General features: G+C 43.5%; 1 protein-coding gene across 1 annotated transcript in view; it reads left to right on the plus strand.

Annotated features, from left to right (window-relative positions):
* Positions 1–3,654: 3,654 nt before the first annotated feature.
* Positions 3,655–21,580, plus strand: part of gna13a (guanine nucleotide binding protein (G protein), alpha 13a) — a 62,424-nt gene continuing 44,498 nt past the window's right edge. Inside the window, exon 1 of the mRNA XM_078571055.1 lies at positions 3,655–4,201. Within this exon, the coding sequence (XP_078427181.1) occupies positions 3,680–4,201 (522 nt within the window). The 5' untranslated portion in view covers positions 3,655–3,679. The remainder of the gene's footprint in view (positions 4,202–21,580) is intronic.

The following is a 21,580-nucleotide window of genomic DNA, read 5'->3' on the forward strand; positions in this document are numbered from 1 at the left end:
AACTGGTCTTTCGCTTTAATGGTAAGGACGATTGACAGTATTAGTAATAATTAATAAAGTAGTAAGTGCTCTCTTCTTAACAACCTCTGAATTGAAACTTAAGCAAAAAAAATTAAAGGCAACTTAATATTTGGTTCTGGGTATTGATGAACCATCCCCAGTGCCTACCGAGCATGGAAAGTCTCAAGAATACTGGTGGATACCGCAGCCAACTGGTCTATGCAGGCATTGGTGCGCATAAACCTCCTCCCAACATATTTAATCGAGCTCCATCAGCCTGGTTTTGTAGTTTTAAAGCACTGGAGGAATCCCAAGTTTTAGCAACATGGGGCAGGTATAGGGGGTGAGGTGAGGGTGGGGAGTTGTCCAAGTCCTAGGGCTTGACAGCATTGGGGAGCCTCTGGAGTATTTTTTTTCATTCTTTCATGGTGTTGCTGGCTGGGCCAGCATTTACTGCCCAGCCCTAATTGCCCTTGAGAAGGTGGTGGTGAGCCGTGTTCTTGAACCACTGCAGTCCATGTGGTGTAGGTACACCCACAGTGCTGTTAGGATGAGAGTTCCAGGATTTTGGCCCAGTGACAATAAAGGAACTGTGATATTGTTCCAAGTTAGGATGATGCGTGGCTAGGAGGGGAACTTGCAGGAGGTGGTATTTCCATGCTTCTGTTGCCCTTGTCCTTCTAGGTGGTCGAGGTCACACGTTTGGAAGGTGCTGCCTAAGGAGCCTTGGTGAGTTGCTGTAGATGGTACACACTGCTGCCACTGTACGCTGGTGAATTCCTGCAGTGCATCTTGTAGATGGTACACATTGCTGCCACTGTACGCTAGTGAATTCCTGCAGTGTATCTTGTAGATGGTACACACTGCTGCCACTGTACACTGGTGAATTCCTGCAGTGTATCTTGTAGATGGTACACACTGCTGCCACTGTACGCTGGTGGTGGAGGGAATGAATGTTTAAGATGGTGGATGGGGTGCCAATCAAATGGGTTGCTTTGTCCTAGATGATGTGGAACTTCTTGAGTGTTGTTGGAGCTGCACTTATCCAGGCAAGTGGGGAGTATTCCATCACACTCCTGCTGTGCCTTGCAGATGGTGGACAGGCTTTGGGGAAGCAGGAGCTGTAAGGAGGGGGTTCTTTCTTTTTAAACAGTAAATACCCACACGATTGTTTGCATAAACGTAATCTGAATAAATAAAGGGAAATGCCTACTTTAGCAACACAATAACTCATCCCAAATATTACTGCTAATTCAAAATTATTTATGAATGGCTTCGCCTTCATGAAAAGCGGGGAAAGAATCAAATGTCTTGCTGGTCATTTCTTGAATGCTGCTGTTTCGCAAATCTTGTATCGGGGCAAAGTGCACACTCAATTTTGTAACCCCACAGTTGTAAAGTATTGATAAAGGCATCTCAATCCATAATAAAATTAGAAAATGGTAGGGATATTCAACGGGTCTGGAACATCTGTGGAAAGAGAGATAGAATTCATGTTGGTGACCTTACACCAGAAATTATAATTGTGTGTCAGCCTAGCTCAGTTCTATAAGTCCATTATAAGCCTCCTTACTGAAATCTCCAGAGGCCCCATATGATTGCCCTAGCTAAATTTCCATCCCAATTGGGATCTTGTGAATTCATTTCGATGTCTCTGCTCTCAATCTATTCAGATCAGCTTGCACCACGAAACCTCTCTCTTGCTTTCTTTCCGACAGCAACATCACAATAGATCCTTGCGTCCAGGATAGTAGCTCTCTGTCTGTAGTGAACATCCCGGCTATTATGTTTTGTAAATGTCTGTCAACTTTCTTCTTCCTCATTGATTAAGCTTCTTCACCTTTCACTTTCCTAGTTGGAATTAACCAATCATATTGCTTAAAACCTTTCCCCTCCAGCAAGTTTTCTGTCCAATCACGTTTTCAGAAGGAACAAAAGTACTACATGATACGGTTTCCCTGACCGACCCCTGCCTCCTCCACCATACCGCTCTGACAATAAAACGTATTATGCTAAAAAAAATCACAAATACACGCATAAATTTGGATCCAACAGTTTACTTTCCCCTCTTCCATACATGTCACTTTGCATGCTACCAAGCCTCAGTATATCCTGGATAATAGGTGTAGCATTTTTCCATCTGCATACTTAGGACGATAATTGCCAGGGCCACCACTAACTTTCTTCAGCAAAGGAATTTCTTGGGCACAACGAGCGTTCGTCCAAACCCCAAGAGTGCAGGATATTAATTTGTTTGCTTCTAACCCCAATGTTCAGCACTGCAATTTCCAAGAACATCTCTTGAAACTGCTGTGCTCACTCCCTCCCTACTTCGGCAACGCTTCTTCCAAGCTATGCCCTCCCGATCTCGTATGCTTTTCAGCTGTCTGTCCCCTACCCCGCTTTCCTATGGGACAGTGTTATAGAAACAACTAGGAGAAGAAAAACAGGAACATGATAAGTTGAGAAAAGAACTGGAAAATAAATGAGAGTAAAGAAGTAAAACAGCAGAGGCAATGAAAGAGAAATGAAGGAGAGGGTGAGGAAAGTGATATAAATGGAGTGCAGAGCTCCATCCCCGAAAGGATGAACGAAGTGCTGAATTTGCTTAATCATACCAACAAAGTTGTCGCTCTCAGAATGAGTGAGAAAGACACGATTGCAGTTAACGTGCAAATAAGGTAAATCCGATTGAAGAGAAAGCAAAAAGATAAAAGCAAAAAACTGAGGATGCTGGAAATCCAAAACAAAAATAAAAATACCTGGAAAAACTCAGCAGGTCTGACAGCATCTGCGGAGAGGAGCACAGTTAACGTTTCGAGTCCGTATGACTCCTCAACAGAACTAAGGAAAAATAGACAATTTTTTCTATTTTTTCTTTTCTATTTTTCCTTAGTTCTGGTGAAGAGTCACACGGACTCGAAACGTTAACTGTGTTCCTCTCCGCAGATGCTGTCAGACCTGCGGAGTTTTTCCAGGTATTTTTATTTTTGTTTTGAAGAGAAAGCAAGGCGGGTTGAAGTTGGACTGTATGGAGGTGGAAATAAATCGCTTTGTTGGGTGCATCGCTTGCTCTGCTAGGAATTGGATAGGAAGTTGATCTTAATGTAGTAACTTAAAACATTGCATCTTCTGACTTCCCATTGGCCAGACTGAGAAAAAGCAACGACTATCCATCAATATTACAAGGGTCATGGAAAGGTTTCATCCTCCTTATTCAAAGCTTTAAAAATATTGGAAATAGTTACAATTGACAGTTATGCTCCACAAAAAAAAATATACTTCTCAAACCTATTTAAAAGGGTTTTAAATAGAGCTGTGTATCATTTTAACAGCGATAAAGATCAAATTAGGTTGCATTGAGTGATTGTCACTCCTGGGGCCTGCCGTTTGGAACAAAATGACAAGTACGAAAGAAGTTGTTTTAATTCCACATTTTGAGTATTGTTAAAACACCCCCGCAATAATATTTTCAATAATTACACCAGCTAGCCACACAGAGTACTGAGTCCAGTCGTTGGTCCTCCGGCCAGTAGAGGCGCTGCACCGCCCCGCGCCCACCACCCTCCCCGCGCCCTGCCCCGCCCCGGCCGGGAACGTGCGTGACGTCGAGCGCTCGCACCCGGCGCGCGGCGGTAACGCGCCCCCCGTGCCCGCGCCTTCCTCACTATGTTATCGAATGTTAAAGATGGCGGATTTCCTGCCGTCCCGCTCCCTCCTGGCCGCTTGTTTTCCGAGTTGCGTCCTCACCCAGCGAGAAGCCGAGCAGCTCCGCAAGAGCAAGCAGATCGACGAGCTCATCTCCCGGGATAAGACCTACGTGCGGCGGCTGGTGAAAATCCTGCTGCTCGGGGCCGGCGAGAGCGGCAAGAGCACTTTCCTCAAGCAGATGCGAATTATCCACGGCCAGGACTTCGACCAGAAGGCCAAGGAGGAGTTCAGGGGAACCATCTACAGCAACATCCTGAAGGGGATCCGAGTGCTGGTGGACGCCAGGGAAAAGCTCCGCATCCCCTGGGGGGACCCCGGCAACCAACAGAACGGCGAGGTCCTGATGAGTTTCGACACCAGGGCGTTGACCGGGGCAGCCGTAGGCCTCATGGAGACGCGGGTTTTCCTCAAGTACTTGCCGGCCATCCGATCGCTGTGGGCGGACAATGGCATCCAGAACGCGTACGACAGGCGCAGGGAGTTCCAGCTGGTGAGTAACTCGGTGCCCGGGGGGGCGGGGGAGGGGGTGGTGGAGAAGGGGCGCGGGTTTTCGAAGGCCCTGTGTGGGCTCTGTGGAAGGGAACGAGAAGCCAGCGGCTTCCTGGAGGGTGTGTTCCGAGTCGTAGCTTTGGGCGGGTGGAGGACTTTTCTGCTTAATTTCTGCGGTGTCAAGTAAACTTTGGAAACGGAGACGTTCTTCACAGAGGATTTTTTTCCCTCGCCATTTAGAAATCAGCTCCCCCGCTCTCCATTATCGTGAAACTTTTAAAATTCAAAATTTTTTTTGCCCCCCCCCCCCCCCGACTGCAGTTAGCCTCAGTCCCTAACAGTTGGACGTAGGCTTGACTTATATGCAAAACACGCACGTTTATTGGTACATTATATGAAGGTTGAAGACAGGAGTTTTTAAACGGCATTTTATATAAATCTTTCTGGGGACGACAGAGTAAATTTTGTATAAAATTCTGCCCTGGAAAAGGTTCATGGTAGAATTAACTTATTTTCAGAAAGGTCTTTTCAAGTTTTGCGACTGTTAAATTATAATCCAGTGTTTATGTTATTTTGACTAAAATCAGGAATTTGTAAAGATATATAGCCATCCATTGAGGAAAGTGACAATATTTGTGTACTTGTAAAATTTATTTCGTCTCTTTGGAGGGCAAGTGTTTAATATATTAATGAAAATCGTAAGACTGTTTAAAATAAAGCTGTATTTTGCCTTTAATATCAGAGCCTGGCACACTTATTGTAACCAGCATATCACGAGCTTAAGTTTAGGACTTTGAGCTAGTCAGTTTGATTTTTTAAAATAATTTTAAGAAATATCCTTTAATTTGACCTGTTAAATTTGTAGGATTTAGTGTAAATTTAAAGTGCTGCAGCTTTATGTCCCTCTGCCGGACAATGCACATTTTTCCAACCTGTAAGCAAACTGACATGCAACATGTTTTGAAATTATAAGAAATCAATACTTGGCACACATTTACATTACGTAGTTTGGGTGGATGTGATGACTTCAAAGGGGTTTCTTTTGTGTAGGTAGATATAATTAGCAAATGTGGCGAGAGAGGAAGTGAAATCAAAAATTAGTTGAATCATTTAGAGTAGATGAGGACTGTAACTTCACTTTGAATGACCTGACTTGAATTACTATTTTTGCCTACAATCCTGCTACAAAATTAGTACATTAGAATTTGCAGAAAGTGACTTTCCAGTACACGTCACTGTAATTTCTGCAATTTTCTACCCAGGTAAGTATTTTATAACCCCAAATCGCATCATCTGGGAGTGTGGGTGGGCTTGGTGAAGCACATTTATGTGACCACTGACAAAACTGTCACTTTATGATGGGTGCAATTCAAAGAGGTGACATAGTGTGCGTCTTTTTTTCCTACTCTGAATTTACATGTGGTCAAAAGCTGATGGAAATCAACAAAGGTGAGTGAATTGGAGTCTCAGGCAGTGCAGTAATATGAATTCCACCCCCCCCTTCTGGTGGTGAGCCAATTGCACCCACTGTTTGAACTGGAGGTACATCCATTTGGAATAATTTTGTTGAATTTTACAGGCTGTATGACTTGGAACTCTGGTAAAACCAGTTCTTTTAACCCAAACCAAAAAGACTTTGATCTTAACGTAACTCTCTCCTTCTCCAGATAAAACTGAATTTAAACTGAATTGTGACATTTTTAAAATAATTGTAACTGGGTTCGTTTCTTTATTGTGATCATATTGGTCAGATAATTGTTAATATAATTTAGTCCTCGTTTGCAGGTCGATCAGTTATAAAGTTCATTGTTCTTGAATATCCTTGCAATAAACTAAATATTTAACTTGACATAATTTGTTAGGATTTGAAAGAAAATTTGAAGAAATGAAGATCATAAAATGAAAACGTTAGGTGAACCATTCATATATTGATTCATTGTATTTGGGTGCTAATGTCTGTATTTTACTAATCCTTTTGAGGGGAGTGTGGAAACTTTTTTTATTGCACTATCAAGTATTTCAGCTAAAGAGCAATTGTTTATGAAGACATGCAGGACTCCAGACCCCTCCATCCTGGGTGAAGGAAGAAGCACAGCAAGAAGCAAGAAAAATCCTGGAAAGATGAAAGCAATGTCTCTTTGAATTCTTTATGATTATTGGCTATGTTATTTAGGAAAATTACTAAAATATAGACCTCAGTTAAATACTAACACTTAGAACAAACCAGGAGTTTTAATGCAAATGATAACTATTTTACTACTCTCATGCACAGGTTAATAAAAAGGGATAGATTCTACAACTGATCTACATTTCAATGTTTGTGGATCTTCTCATATCTTGTTTTGGGTTTAACAAAATGTAGCAATCAATTAAAATCCTATTTAACATTTGAACTGTTATTTTTGCACAGCTCTGGAGTTCATAGTACCTGTATTTAACGTTTACTTTGAACAAGTGCAACAAATAAAAACGACACAAAAATGATCTCCCTCTGGCTGGCTCAGGCCCTGGTCCCCTATTTTTGTGTGTGTGTCTGTGAGTCTGTCTCTACCTCTGCCTGTGTGTGTGCGTGTCTCTGCCTGTGTGTGTGCGTGTCTCTGCCTGTGTGTGTGCGTGTCTCTGCCTGTGTGTGTGCGTGTCTCTGCCTGTGTGTGTGCGTGTCTCTGCCTGTGTGTGTGCGTGTCTCTGCCTGTGTGTGTGCGTGTCTCTGCCTGTGTGTGTGCGTGTCTCTGCCTGTGTGTGCGTGTCTCTGCCTGTGTGTGTGCGTGTCCCTGCCTGTGTGTGTGCGTGTCCCTGCCTGTGTGTGTGCGTGTCCCTGCCTGTGTGTGTGCGTGTCCCTGCCTGTGTGTGTGCGTGTCCCTGCCTGTGTGTGTGCGTGTCCCTGCCTGTGTGTGTGCGTGTCCCTGCCTGTGTGTGTGCGTGTCCCTGCCTGTGTGTGTGCGTGTCCCTGCCTGTGTGTGTGCGTGTCCCTGCCTGTGTGTGTGCGTGTCCCTGCCTGTGTGTGTGCGTGTCCCTGCCTGTGTGTGTGCGTGTCCCTGCCTGTGTGTGTGCGTGTCCCTGCCTGTGTGTGTGCGTGTCCCTGCCTGTGTGTGTGCGTGTCCCTGCCTGTGTGTGTGCGTGTCCCTGCCTGTGTGTGTGCGTGTCCCTGCCTGTGTGTGTGCGTGTCCCTGCCTGTGTGTGTGCGTGTCCCTGCCTGTGTGTGTGCGTGTCCCTGCCTGTGTGTGTGCGTGTCCCTGCCTGTGTGTGTGCGTGTCCCTGCCTGTGTGTGTGCGTGTCCCTGCCTGTGTGTGTGCGTGTCCCTGCCTGTGTGTGTGCGTGTCTCTGCCTGTGTGTGTGCGTGTCTCTGCCTGTGTGTGTGCGTGTCTCTGCCTGTGTGTGTGCGTGTCTCTGCCTGTGTGTGTGCGTGTCTCTGCCTGTGTGTGTGCGTGTCTCTGCCTGTGTGTGTGCGTGTCTCTGCCTGTGTGTGTGCGTGTCTCTGCCTGTGTGTGTGCGTGTCTCTGCCTGTGTGTGTGCGTGTCTCTCTGCCTGTGTGTGTGCGTGTCTCTCTGCCTGTGTGTGTGTGTGTGTCTCTCTGCCTGTGTGTGTGTGTGTGTGTGTGTCTCTCTGCCTGTGTGTGTGTGTGTGTGTCTCTCTGCCTGTGTGTGTGTGTGTGTGTGTCTCTGCCTGTGTGTGTGTGTGTGTGTGTCTCTCTGCCTGTGTGTGTGTCTCTCTGCCTGTGTGTGTGTGTGTGTGTGTGTCTCTCTGCCTGTGTGTGTGTGTGTGTGTGTCTCTGCCTGTGTGTGTGTGTGTGTGTCTCTGCCTGTGTGTGTGTGTCTCTCTGCCTGTGTGTGTGTGTGTGTCTCTCTCTGCCTGTGTGTGTGTGTGTGTGTGTGTCTCTCTGCCTGCGTGTGTGTGTGTGTCTCTCTGCCTGCGTGTGTGTGTGTGTCTCTCTGCCTGCGTGTGTGTGTGTGTCTCTCTGCCTGTGTGTGTCTCTCTGCCTGTGTGTGTCTCTCTGCCTGTGTGTGTCTCTCTGCCTGTGTGTGTCTCTCTGCCTGTGTGTGTCTCTCTGCCTGTGTGTGTCTCTCTGCCTGTGTGTGTCTCTCTGCCTGTGTGTGTCTCTCTGCCTGTGTGTGTCTCTCTGCCTGTGTGTGTCTCTCTGCCTGTGTGTGTCTCTCTGCCTGTGTGTGTCTCTCTGCCTGTGTGTGTCTCTCTGCCTGTGTGTGCCTCTCTGCCTGTGTGTGCCTCTCTGCCTGTGTGTGCCTCTCTGCCTGTGTGTGCCTCTCTGCCTGTGTGTGCCTCTCTGCCTGTGTGTGCCTCTCTGCCTGTGTGTGCCTCTCTGCCTGTGTGTGCCTCTCTGCCTGTGTGTGCCTCTCTGCCTGTGTGTGTCTCTCTGCCTGTGTGTGTCTCTCTGCCTGTGTGTGTCTCTCTGCCTGTGTGTGTCTCTCTGCCTGTGTGTGTCTCTCTGCCTGTGTGTGTCTCTCTGCCTGTGTGTGTCTCTCTGCCTGTGTGTGTCTCTCTGCCTGTGTGTGTCTCTCTGCCTGTGTGTGTCTCTCTGCCTGTGTGTGTCTCTCTGCCTGTGTGTGTCTCTCTGCCTGTGTGTGTCTCTCTGCCTGTGTGTGTCTCTCTGCCTGTGTGTGTCTCTCTGCCTGTGTGTGTCTCTCTGCCTGTGTGTGTCTCTCTGCCTGTGTGTGTCTCTCTGCCTGTGTGTGTCTCTCTGCCTGTGTGTGTCTCTCTGCCTGTGTGTGTCTCTCTGCCTGTGTGTGTCTCTCTGCCTGTGTGTGTCTCTCTGCCTGTGTGTGTCTCTCTGCCTGTGCGTGTGTCTCTCTGCCTGTGCGTGTGTCTCTCTGCCTGTGCGTGTGTCTCTCTGCCTGTGCGTGTGTCTCTCTGCCTGTGCGTGTGTCTCTCTGCCTGTGCGTGTGTCTCTCTGCCTGTGCGTGTGTCTCTCTGCCTGTGCGTGTGTCTCTCTGCCTGTGCGTGTGTCTCTCTGCCTGTGCGTGTGTCTCTCTGCCTGTGCGTGTGTCTCTCTGCCTGTGCGTGTGTCTCTCTGCCTGTGCGTGTGTCTCTCTGCCTGTGCGTGTGTCTCTCTGCCTGTGCGTGTGTCTCTCTGCCTGTGCGTGTGTCTCTCTGCCTGTGCGTGTGTCTCTCTGCCTGTGCGTGTGTCTCTCTGCCTGTGCGTGTGTCTCTCTGCCTGTGCGTGTGTCTCTCTGCCTGTGCGTGTGTCTCTCTGCCTGTGCGTGTGTCTCTCTGCCTGTGCGTGTGTCTCTCTGCCTGTGCGTGTGTCTCTCTGCCTGTGCGTGTGTCTCTCTGCCTGTGCGTGTGTCTCTCTGCCTGTGCGTGTGTGTCTCTCTGCCTGTGCGTGTGTCTCTCTCTGCCTGTGCGCGTGTCTCTCTGCCTGTGTGTCTCTCTCTCTCTGCCTGTGTGTCTCTCTCTCTCTGCCTGTGTGTCTCTCTCTCTCTGCCTGTGTGTCTCTCTCTCTCTGCCTGTGTGTCTCTCTCTCTCTGCCTGTGTGTCTCTCTCTCTCTGCCTGTGTGTGTGTGTGTCTCTGCCTGTGTGTGTGTGTGTGTGTCTCTGCCTGTGTGTGTGTGTGTCTCTGCCTGTGTGTGTGTGTGTCTCTCTGCCTGTGTGTGTGTGTGTCTCTCTGCCTGTGTGTGTGTGTGTCTCTCTGCCTGTGTGTGTGTGTCTCTCTCTGCCTGTGTGTGTGTGTCTCTCTCTGCCTGTGTGTGTGTGTCTCTCTCTGCCTGTGTGTGTGTGTCTCTCTCTGCCTGTGTGTGTGTGTCTCTCTCTGCCTGTGTGTGTGTGTCTCTCTCTGCCTGTGTGTGTGTGTCTCTCTCTGCCTGTGTGTGTGTGTCTCTCTCTGCCTGTGTGTGTGTGTCTCTCTCTGCCTGTGTGTGTGTGTCTCTCTCTGCCTGTGTGTGTGTGTCTCTCTCTGCCTGTGTGTGTGTGTCTCTCTCTGCCTGTGTGTGTGTGTCTCTCTCTGCCTGTGTGTGTGTGTCTCTCTCTGCCTGTGTGTGTGTGTCTCTCTCTGCCTGTGTGTGTGTGTCTCTCTCTGCCTGTGTGTGTGTGTCTCTCTCTGCCTGTGTGTGTGTGTCTCTCTCTGCCTGTGTGTGTGTGTCTCTCTCTGCCTGTGTGTGTGTGTCTCTCTCTGCCTGTGTGTGTGTGTCTCTCTCTGCCTGTGTGTGTGTGTCTCTCTCTGCCTGTGTGTGTGTGTCTCTCTCTGCCTGTGTGTGTGTGTCTCTCTCTGCCTGTGTGTGTGTGTCTCTCTCTGCCTGTGTCTCTCTCTGCCTGTGTCTCTCTCTGCCTGTGTCTCTCTCTCTGCCTGTGTCTCTCTCTCTGCCTGTGTCTCTCTCTCTGCCTGTGTCTCTCTCTCTGCCTGTGTCTCTCTCTCTCTGCCTGTGTCTCTCTCTCTGCCTGTGTGTCTCTCTCTGCCTGTGTGTCTCTCTCTGCCTGTGTGTCTCTCTCTGCCTGTGTGTCTCTCTCTGCCTGTGTGTGTGTGTCTCTCTCTGCCTGTGTGTGTGTGTCTCTCTCTGCCTGTGTGTGTGTGTCTCTCTCTGCCTGTGTGTGTGTGTCTCTCTCTGCCTGTGTGTGTGTGTCTCTCTCTGCCTGTGTGTGTGTGTCTCTCTCTGCCTGTGTGTGTGTGTCTCTCTCTGCCTGTGTGTGTGTGTCTCTCTCTGCCTGTGTGTGTGTGTCTCTCTCTGCCTGTGTGTGTGTGTCTCTCTCTGCCTGTGTGTGTGTGTCTCTCTCTGCCTGTGTGTGTGTGTCTCTCTCTCTGCCTGTGTGTGTGTGTCTCTCTCTCTGCCTGTGTGTGTCTCTCTGCCTGTGTGTGTGTGTCTCTCTCTCTGCGTGTGTGTGTGTCTCTCTCTCTGCGTGTGTGTGTGTCTCTCTGCCTGCGTGTGTGTGTGTCTCTCTGCCTGTGTGTGTCTCTCTCTCTGCGTGTGTGTGTCTCTCTCTCTGCGTGTGTGTGTGTCTCTCTGCGTGTGTGTGTGTGTCTCTCTCCGCCTGCGTGTGTGTGTGTCTCTCTCCGCCTGTGTGTGTGTGTGTGTCTCTCTCTCTCCGCCTGTGTGTGTGTCTCTCTCTCCGCCTGTGTGTGTGTGTCTCTCTCCGCCTGTGTGTGTGTGTCTCTCTCCGCCTGTGTGTGTGTGTCTCTCTCCGCCTGTGTGTGTGTGTCTCTCCGCCTGTGTGTGTGTGTGTCTGCCTGTGTGTGTCTACCTGTGCCTGCCTCGCCGCCTGTGCGTGCGCGTGCCCCCCTCTTCCCCCCCCCTTGAGTGCGTGCCCCTCCCTTCTCCCCCCCGTGCATGTTCCTCCTCTCTTCCTCCCCGCCCTGTATGCGTGCCCCTCCCTCCCCTCAATCCTCTCTCTCCCTTGCCCCCCGCCCCCCTTGAGTGCGTGCCCCTCCCCTTTCTGCCCTAGTTTGCATATGGAACAGATAAGAGTTACTATAATGTTGAGATGAACGTCTGATAATTATCTTCCTTTGTTGTGGGTAACTCTTCGGCATGCAGACTGGTTCACCCATTGCCTCTGTGCTTGCTGAGCTACATTGGCTTTAGGTCCATCAGTGACAAATTTAAAATTATTACCTTTGTGTTTAAATCCTCAATGATGTTGCCCCGCCCCTCCAATCCCTGTAACCTTCAGACCTCCAAAGTTTCAAGATCCCTGTGTTCCTCCTGTTCTATCCTGATACGTATCTCCAATTTCCTTTGCCTCTCCATTATCAGGCATGCCTTCCATTGTCTAGGCCTTAATCTCTGAAATTACCTCGCCTACTCACCTCTCTCTCCTCTTACATCTTAAAACCTGCTTCTCTGACCAAGCTTTTAGTCACTGATGCAATGTCTCTGCATTGTAGCTCAGTAATAAATTTTCGCTGATTGCTTCAGTGAAGTCCCTTGGGGTGTTTTACAATGATAACGGCGCTATCTAAATGCAAGACTTCAGCTGGTGTAGACGTATCATGTTATTTCTTGGGTCGTGACAATTACTGAATTTCACCTCAGATTTTATCAAAGTTGCCTGTCAAGTTTTAGATTTCTCATTTATTTCTTGAATTCATGCATATTTAATAGAATTAAAAGTGTCACTTTGGTAAGAATGAACATTTCTTAACAATTTTATGAAATAACTTTGAAGGATCAGATTTGCAAAGTATATTCAGATCAGTGGCTCTGCTGTCTGCATGTGGTTCCACAAACATGCATTTGGTTAGATTACTTCTAATCATTGCAGCTTCTGTTTCCTTAATACATGCAGATTCCGTTCATAATTCAATATGCTCCAATCGTCAGACTTCTAAATCTTTCCATTTGCAGTTGTACTTCAATTTTGCTGGTTTATCCTTTCTATCATCAGGGAGAGGGATGACCTTACAGGAAAAAAATGTCAACCTATCTGTACTTGAGCCCTGATTCTTACTTTATCTCCATGGCCACTGAAACCATTTGCTGTGCTTTTAGGAATATAGGAACAGGAGTAGGCCATTTAGGCCATTGAGCCTGCTATCCCATTCAATACGATCATGGCTGATCATCTACTTAAATGCCTTTTTACACACACTATCCCCATATCCCTTTATATCATTGGTATTTAGAAATCTATCAATCTCTACTTTAAACATACTTGATGGCTGAGCTTCCACAGCCCCCTGTGGTAGAGAATTCCAAAGATCCACTGCCCTCTGAGTAAAAAGAAATTCCTCACCTCGGTCCTAAGTGGCATCTCGTTATTATGAAATTGTGTCCCCTGTTTCTAGGCTCCCCAAACAGGGCAAACATCTTATCTACATCTATCCTGTCTATCGCTTCAAGTATTTTGTAGGTTTTAATGAGATTACCTCTCACTCTTTGAAAGTCGAGGCCCAATTTCCTCAAAATCTCTCCATAGGAAGAGTTTTTATTTTAACTAAATATGCAATTTTTAAAAAAAGGGATAGAAATAATGCAATTTACCACTGTAGCTTTTCTCGGTACTTCATTGCATCAAGTACATTGGAAAATTCACTGCTGCCACTGGAATTTTGGGTTTCAACTTGGCTTAGCTGCCAGTTCAAACAAACAATTTCAAAACCTGTCCATGTTTGAACGATGTGTTTCACATTTGAAAATCTAATTGCTAAAATGTTAAACTTCGGTTTTGAAGCTGCCTGCCTAATGTCATCAACCATGAGACTTTTGGTACCAGTTTCTGATGTCTGAATCTGGCTTCTGGAATCTTGAAAGTTCGCTGTGCTGGACTTTTCAGACTTAGCCAAATGCGAATGTTGGACTGGAACTTACTATTCAATTCAAAAGTGGATAGAAACCCAAATCATTGGCACCTGTATATCTAGATACATGGACAAAAAAAAATCTGGATTCTAGAATTTAAAATTTGTGTCATAATAGCACCAAAATACCAATCAAAGGCTGTTGACTCTGGAAATTTCACAACTGTTTGCAATAGATGTTTCAAGCTTTGAGATTGGAAATTAAACCTGATTACAGGATTTCATGAATTGAATCCTCTTGCTCAGCTGCAATTTGCTGCTTTCCAATTCATAAAGTGCTTAATCCCGACTATTTTTAGTGTAATATGGCAGAAAATCTTGGATTAGGTTGGTGACCGTCACTAATTTACTGAAAGTTCCATGTACAATATGTTTTTTATTAGATTGAGATTTAAGAAATTTCTTTCAGATTAAGGGAGTGTTTCTCTATTTTAAAATAAAACTTTTTTAGACATCTTGGAATGGCGGGTGCTAGAATCCCAGGGAACTTTTGGAGTAGGAAGGCACTATTTTAATGATACCTAAGGAGAAAGAAGAGGCTTTTAAAATTTAACGAACAAGTTCCCAAAAATGCTACATCTTTGAAATAAGAGATGCTTTTGCTGTAGTTCACTTGGTTAAATGTGTGACTTGATGAAGTCTTAAGAAGTTCAGACTAGGGAAGCCTTAGCTTCTGCCCTTTGCTATATTCTTCGTTGATTTCAGTCCAGGCAACAGTTGAGCCACTATGCTTGCCTCCTCAATCTAGGGTGGGGGTGCAGATAATAGGGAATTAATTTATGGTAACCGCTCTGACTTGGTACCTGTTGATTTTTGTTGGAAAGTATGCATATATAGGACAATACCTGACTCATTTTGAGATATTCCATTGTTGAATAGTGTCAGCTCAGAGTTATCTACTTAGTTGAGGCATGAGAGGGCTGGGAGCACCTGTGACACAATAGCCCAGCATGAATTATTGACATGAGAGCAGGGAAGAAACAAGAATAAAGTTTGGAGCAAATGTGCACAACATCTACAGGTTTGAATCTATTTCTCAAAACATTAATTCCTATTTATTTGAAGGAATATTTACTTGAAGTTCTTCAATATATAGCTACAAGTCTGTGGTAGCTTTTCTGTGCTAATTTGTTTCCTAGTTACAAGAACATATTGACTTGAGGGACTTTCAAAGGGGTTATCCACTTCCAGAGCAAATTAATTCATGGGTTTTTTTAAATATTCAAACTTGGAAGAAAGCAAAGATAATTTTGATATGTTTGCTTCATGGAACTTAATGTTTTGTATTTTTGGGAAAGCTGATATGAGATTTGTGGAGAATATAAAGATGACATGGTCAAGGAGGACAGCAGTTATTGGAATAATAAGATGCGACAGTTGAAAGTCTTTGCTCCCACCAGTTTCATTACTTCCCTCTTTGACTGGCAGTGTTCCTGAGATGAGTAATAATGGAGGAGGGTTCTATGTTCAGAACACTGTTGTTAATTGATTTCCTGCCTGCTGCAACTGCATCTGCTTTTCCAAATGTAATCATTGTACTTTAAAAACCTTCGATTTCAATAAGCTTAAACTTGTAGGAATTGTGGCAGTTGACACTTATGAATAAACATGATTTGAAATTTTCTGTTTATATAAAAGAAAATTAAGTCAGGCTAAAATGGTAGACACCCTTGTTTATAGGATAGTGAGAAACCCCCATCAAGAAATTAGTTCCTTCTGAGTTCAGAAGCCCACATTGAAATTTTTATTGATGTCCTGGGGCAAAATGATTCTTAAAAAATAAAAATGTCCCTTAAAATAAAAAGTGACACTTTTACTTTTTATTTCTGCATTTCACTTGTTTCTTCATTCCGTTAGCTTTAGTTCTTTGAGGTGCATTGCTATACTTGAATTTTCATTAGCTCTTTTTATCAGTTTAATATTTTCTCAATTAACTCTTTTTCTATTTTTTCTACTTCCAATTTGATACTGAATTCTGATTTGGTAGTTTGATATCTTAAAAGCAAACGACTTAATGATTTTGTTTTAGAACCATTGAATCATATAGCACAGAAAGAGGCCATTTGGCTCATCATCCCTATCTCAGATTTTTGAAAGAGCAATCCAATTTATCCCACCCCCTGTTCTTTTCCCATAGCCCTGCAATTTTTTCTCAAGAAGTTATACAAATCCCTTTTGGAAATTACAATTGAATCGTCACCTTTTCAGGCAGTGCATGCTATGGATTGTACATGTATATCAAAATCCTGATTTGATTTGGAATTTCTGAAGCAGTTGAGTCCTTACATAATGGCGCTCTCATGTGTCAGACCTTGTAAGTTTAACATTTTTATGACTCTCCTTCCCTATTCTGTTGAATGAAAAATAAGATTCTTGATTTGGTAAAATATTTTGAGTGCAGGCATGAATTTAAGTATCAGCTATCTTTGGACCTTATTGGGAGTCCAATAGTGGACAGTAGAATTTACAGAGCTCAAGAGGTGTTAGTCTACAGGGACAGGGGCTTGAAAATATGTCATTTCATTGGATACTAGAACCTGGGAGCATGATTTAGTCTTGTTAGGCCTGGAAACTGGGTTGAGTCCAGCATAGGCTAATGGAAGCAAAACCTTGAGCCATTACTGACTACAGGGGTTTAGTATGACATAATGCAGCAAGTCTCACTCCAGTGTATAGTTTTTCTTAATATAAAGGTGCTTATTGTTAACAAGAGAAAACACACTTGAGACAGTTGATATGGGGAACTGAAACATCAGTGATGTTTGAGGCTGACTTTAAGATGCGTTGTTGGCACTGAATAGTGGGAGTTTTACCTTGCATTGTTCAGTGTTTAATAGCGGCACTCTGTGTTTTATAATTTCTACCCAAATAGGTCTCTTGGATATAATTAGTTGAACTGCCCTTGGGGCAGGATGGAGAAGGGAAGGAGGTAATCCATGCATATGCACTTGGTATCTTTGTCACTCACACACAATCCTTATAATCTGATAGTTCTCGTGCCCTGCTTCAATTTTTATTTACAAGTGGTGGTGTTTCTTTAAAAAATAGAGCATATTTGATCTTAGCATCACTAAATTACATTATGTGCACCAATTAATGTAGTTTGTACAGATCACTGTGCAGAGTAATCTGGAAAACAGAGTGCATTAAATAGTTCGGACAACTTGACACAATTACAGTTGAAAACCAGAAAAAATGGGCACTCTTGACCTTGAATAAAAGTTACTTTCACTCTTGGTTTTAATTAACTGCAGCATGCAAAAACTGTTAGAAGTTGCAGTAAAATAAGCAAATGTTTAGACCAATGCAATGACTTTGAATTGGTCTGACATTCTTTTGTTTGCCAGCTTGACATGGGAAACTCTGAGCCGCTCCATGAAAATGCTGTGATTCAACTCTCAAAGCTGGAATATAATGCTATCAGTTGTATTCCCTCTGTCTAAAGTTGAAGGAAACCTGAATATTTGTACTTAAGTTTCTTTATCAAAAATAGTAAATGGATATCGTAGAGTTTTTTGTTACGTCAAATAATAACATTGATTTTTTAAAAAGCATCAATTATAAATAGTGCTTCCACTGAGATTGCAAGTATCGTGTCCCTCGTGGTTAGCCTGTGACCTAAAACTGGATGCTGGTATACCTTTCTGGATAAAAGCATTTTGTAGTAAATTACCAGACACTTTTTCAGGAAGATTGATGAATTGGGGTGGGGAGCCTCAGACACACTGCTAAATAATAGTAAATTATAGGTTTTCAGTTCATCGCACAGTGAACTTCAGATTACAGCTGCCGTTCCCGAGAGGAAAAGGATAGAGGTCGAAGCATCTTTTATGCAGTTGGACGCTTGGACAGCTCCTACAAGTAACTATCCATAAAACATTACTGGTACAAGTCTGGAGGTATGCTTCAGTGTCACCTTTTTTAGCTGTACACAGAATGATTAATTTCCAATACAGAAATGGGAAGGAAGGGTCTTAATTTCATGATTTTGACCTGTTATAAGTAAAGAGGAAGGATATGGTTGCAATGCCCATAAAAATGAAGATATTGCAAAGTTATTAAATTACATTGTTTTTTTAAAAGCTGAATTCTTGCAATTCAGTTTCCAACATAATCTTAATGTAAAAGATTTACATCAAAATTGAAAGTAATTCACTGTAACAAGCAGCATCATTAACGTTGTGATTTTTGTCTTGGTTGTTGTAGCTTCAGACAAAACAAATTGATTATCAACAACTTGTCAGTTCTAATGCTGTTCTGACCTTGAGTCTAAGCTTACTCTGTAGATAAGCTAATAAAAGTACACAGTTGGGGTGCGTTTACATAATGAGATTTTTTAAAAACTGCATGTTTCACAATCTGAGGTGTAAAACTATAAGTAGAAATGAAGTGCCAGGGCTATGGCTGGAAATCTTAGTTGAACTTGCAGACTTGAATTCCTCAATTATGTTTGTGGTCCGTTTCAACAGTTCTGAACTTGTTTACCAGATACCTTGTGGCATACAGCTGCAAGTTGGAGAAAGGAATATTGCTGGTAGTCACTCCACTTCTTTGCTTTGCATTGCATCACACAGCAAGGAAACGCCACTGCTGAGTTTCCAGTGCTCATGTGATTTCTGCTGTTGCTGACATGTGTTATACACCAGTTTATGCAGCTGCATCAAAAATTGTTACATTTTAAAGTTGCTCAGGAAGTAGAATATATGGATAGTTATATTTAGAGTTTTATGCAAAGTGATTGTAAAGAAGCTTGTGCAAGCAAGTTTTATTGAATAACTGTTCTTCCTATGAATACGTTGAAATATATTTGGGGTGCCACTAGCAGTTTTGTAAAGGCATGCAATTTCCTGCGGAAGAATATTACATGCTTGCAAATATTTATTTGCATACACACAATGGTACAGTTGGTTCACCTACGGAAACTATATTTCAGGTGTTGAAATGAAAACAACAACCTGGCTAGTTTAGTGGATAAATAAATGCAATATATTTCCCACAGCTTACGGTAGCCACATTGGTATCAACGCAGTTTGTTTGTTAGGCACGGTACCAGTTTACTTAAGAAACTTTTGAAAATGATGAGGGAATCTTTGCCCTTTCCATTTGCCATTCTTGGTGCCCTAGTTTTGTAATTCACACTTCGTAATGATCTGAGAAGGAGAGATGGAGGTCTCGCCATCTTGTGTAGTGTTGGAGAGCTGAACAGGGCTGAAGTACACAGCGGTCTGGTTAATTTCACCTCTGGTTTAGGATTGAATGACAAGTGCAGATATTAACTGCTCTTAGCTATGGGGAGCTAAACCAGGGCTAAATTATACAGTGGTCATAAACCCATTTATTTTGGCATTTTATTGCAGGGGCTCTCGAGTCCACTGGGATGACTGATGGACAGTGACAAGTGCAGTAATCGTACTTCAGTGACGTACGAACAGCTGCTTGAACTGCCTGAAATAGTCATGTGCTTGAGCAAATGCTTTGGAATTGGCACCTATCTTAATGGTAAATGGTTAGTGGCGTTTGCCCACTATCCACGATAAATGCAATTTGGGGGTGGGTGGTGCTGTAGCTCATGTGGCATTCAGCCATGTAGAACACTTTTCTCTTGATAGTCTTTTTGTTTCTGTAACATTTGTGATTCCCCCACTTGATGTACCAGGTTTGATCATTTGTTTCTGCTGAGGTAATGGATCTAAGGTGGAACAAGGTCTCTGCAGTTAGCTTTATAGCCCCCTTGCAATGGGGAATGGGATGAATAGGAGTAGGAATGAAATACATTTGCACGGATCTTTGCTGATTGCTTTCTTGCTAAAATTGTTTGAATGAGGGTGTCAGGTAGGGCAGTATGAAACTTGACTGTGAAAACTGCTTTGATTCAATAACCTCCCAGTTCTTTAAGAGCAGAATGGTTATATTAGAGGGTTGTTGCTACCTGGATAATAAATGTTGGCCTAGCTAGCGAAGCCCACATGACTTGAATGAATTCAAAAAAAATTATCTCAACATGAGTTGCAACCTTGAAACTGATGAAAAGATTGTGGGTCCCCCTCCCCTCGCTTTTTTTGTATAGTATTTTATACATGAATAGGAACCTTTTGAGTCAGTAAAGGTGTAATGAGCGGTAATAATGCTGTTGCACCAAAGTTTTATTGTCAGGCTTGCAGTAGCCCCTAACTTGAATACTTCATTTGTGTAAAAGCAAAATACTGTGAATTCTGGAAATCTGAAATAAAAACAGGAAATTCTGGAAATACTCAGCAGGTCTTGTGGCATCTGTGGAGAGAGAAGCAGAGTTAGTGCTTCTGACCTGTGACCTTTCATCTCAGGAGTTCTGATGAAAGATCATAGACCTGAAATGCTAACTCTTGTTTCTCTTTCCACAGATGCCACCTGACCTGCTGATCATTTACAGCATTATCTGTTTTTATACTGCGTTTGTATGTTGTGGTTGTGGAGTGCTGGTGAATATATATATATATATATATATTTTTTGATTCTCAACATGGCAAACCTTTTTTTTAAAATGGAAGCTACTACGGTAATCTGTGGGCACATTTGGAGGGGTTGTATTATGCCAGCTTCCTGTTTGGTAAGATTCCTGGCAAAATTTCTGGCTGAACCTTTTGCTTGTTTTTAAAAAATACTTTGGTTCTGATTTGAAGCATGTTTTTTGTAAAAAGCACATTTGTGCAAATAAAAATATGCACGACTACAAAGTTCTTCTGTTTAGAGGCTGTAAAAACTTGTATTGGTCATCGAAGCCAAATTACATAAATGTGCTGTTTTTGAACATATTCTTTGAGCATCTGACATTCCAGCATTGAACTGACTTTTTCAGAGTTGATTTTAAACTGGGTAGCCTTTTACGTTATCTGCCATTGTTTCCAAATGAGATGTTGCTGTGGATTTGCTGGGCACTATTGTAACTTTTCTCATACTTGAAGTTTTTAAACTTGTGATTCCAGCTACATTGTCTGTTTATTAATTCTGTGGTCAAATAAAGAATTGACAAGCCAAGTATTGGTTTCATTGCTACTGAAATGTTGGGTATCGGTTAATATATTATGCTGCAAAATACTTGATGCATAGCCTGTTAGTATTTGCTGATTTCCCACATGGTGAATTTTGATTTTGCACATTATTAGTGGAATCACCCAGTATAAGCCAGGGGCTTCCCCATAAGGGAGAGAAAAGAAATAAGAAAAGCAACTTGGGGCACTCTTACGAACCAACTGACAGATGAATCAAACTTGGTATTAAAGGGCCCAGAAGCAGTCACTTCATTAGTGTTTTGAAAAGACCACAATAAAATTGAAGTCTTGCAGCCCCCTTTTTTGTATAATGATTTATAAATCTCAAAAGATCTCCATGTTCACCGTCTATCTTTATGTACATGTATGTTCTATATTACTGTAATATATAATTTATCTAACAGATAATCAGGGTTGAGGGACTTCAGTTATGTAGACAGTCTGGAGAAGCTGTGGTTGTTACCTTAGAACAGAGGTCCAAAAAATTTGAGGTTTTCACAATCATGAAGTGTTTTGAGAGAGCAAATATGGACAGCCGGCACATCCGTGATAGACCGAATGCTGTCTTTGTGTGCTGTATGATTCTGTGATTGTCAGTCTTTACTCTTTACACTGTATTTGTAACTCATCCGATTTGAAATCGAACAGAACTTTTTCAGGTGGCACTTGATAGTAGTTGAATTAATAATTGTAACACTGGGTAATTCAAGATTTTTCTCAAACAGTGGTGAAGTCTTGCCACAAACTGCTGTTGCAATGTCAAATCAAAAGCAGATATCTTAAATAGAAGAAATGTTAGATGACATCAAAGCTTTATCCTCATTGAAGCCTGACAAGTATCACAATGGAATCGTTAGTTTCAACACTAGCGTGCGAACAGTATTTCACATGGTAGGTGGCGGTCTAATTAATAACTTACAAATCTTTTTTTAAAATGGAAGCTACTACGATAAACTGTGGGCACATTTGGAGGGGTTGTATTATGCCAGCTTCCTGTTTGGTAAGATTCCTGGCAAAATTGCTGGCTGAACCTTTTACATTGTTTTTAAAAAATACTTTGGTTCTGATTTGAAGCATGTTTTTTGTAAAAAGCACATCTGTGCAAATAAAA

Source organism: Cetorhinus maximus, chromosome 24 (genome assembly GCF_964194155.1).
Source record: "Cetorhinus maximus chromosome 24, sCetMax3.hap1.1, whole genome shotgun sequence".
Classification (NCBI taxonomy): domain Eukaryota; kingdom Metazoa; phylum Chordata; class Chondrichthyes; order Lamniformes; family Cetorhinidae; genus Cetorhinus; species Cetorhinus maximus.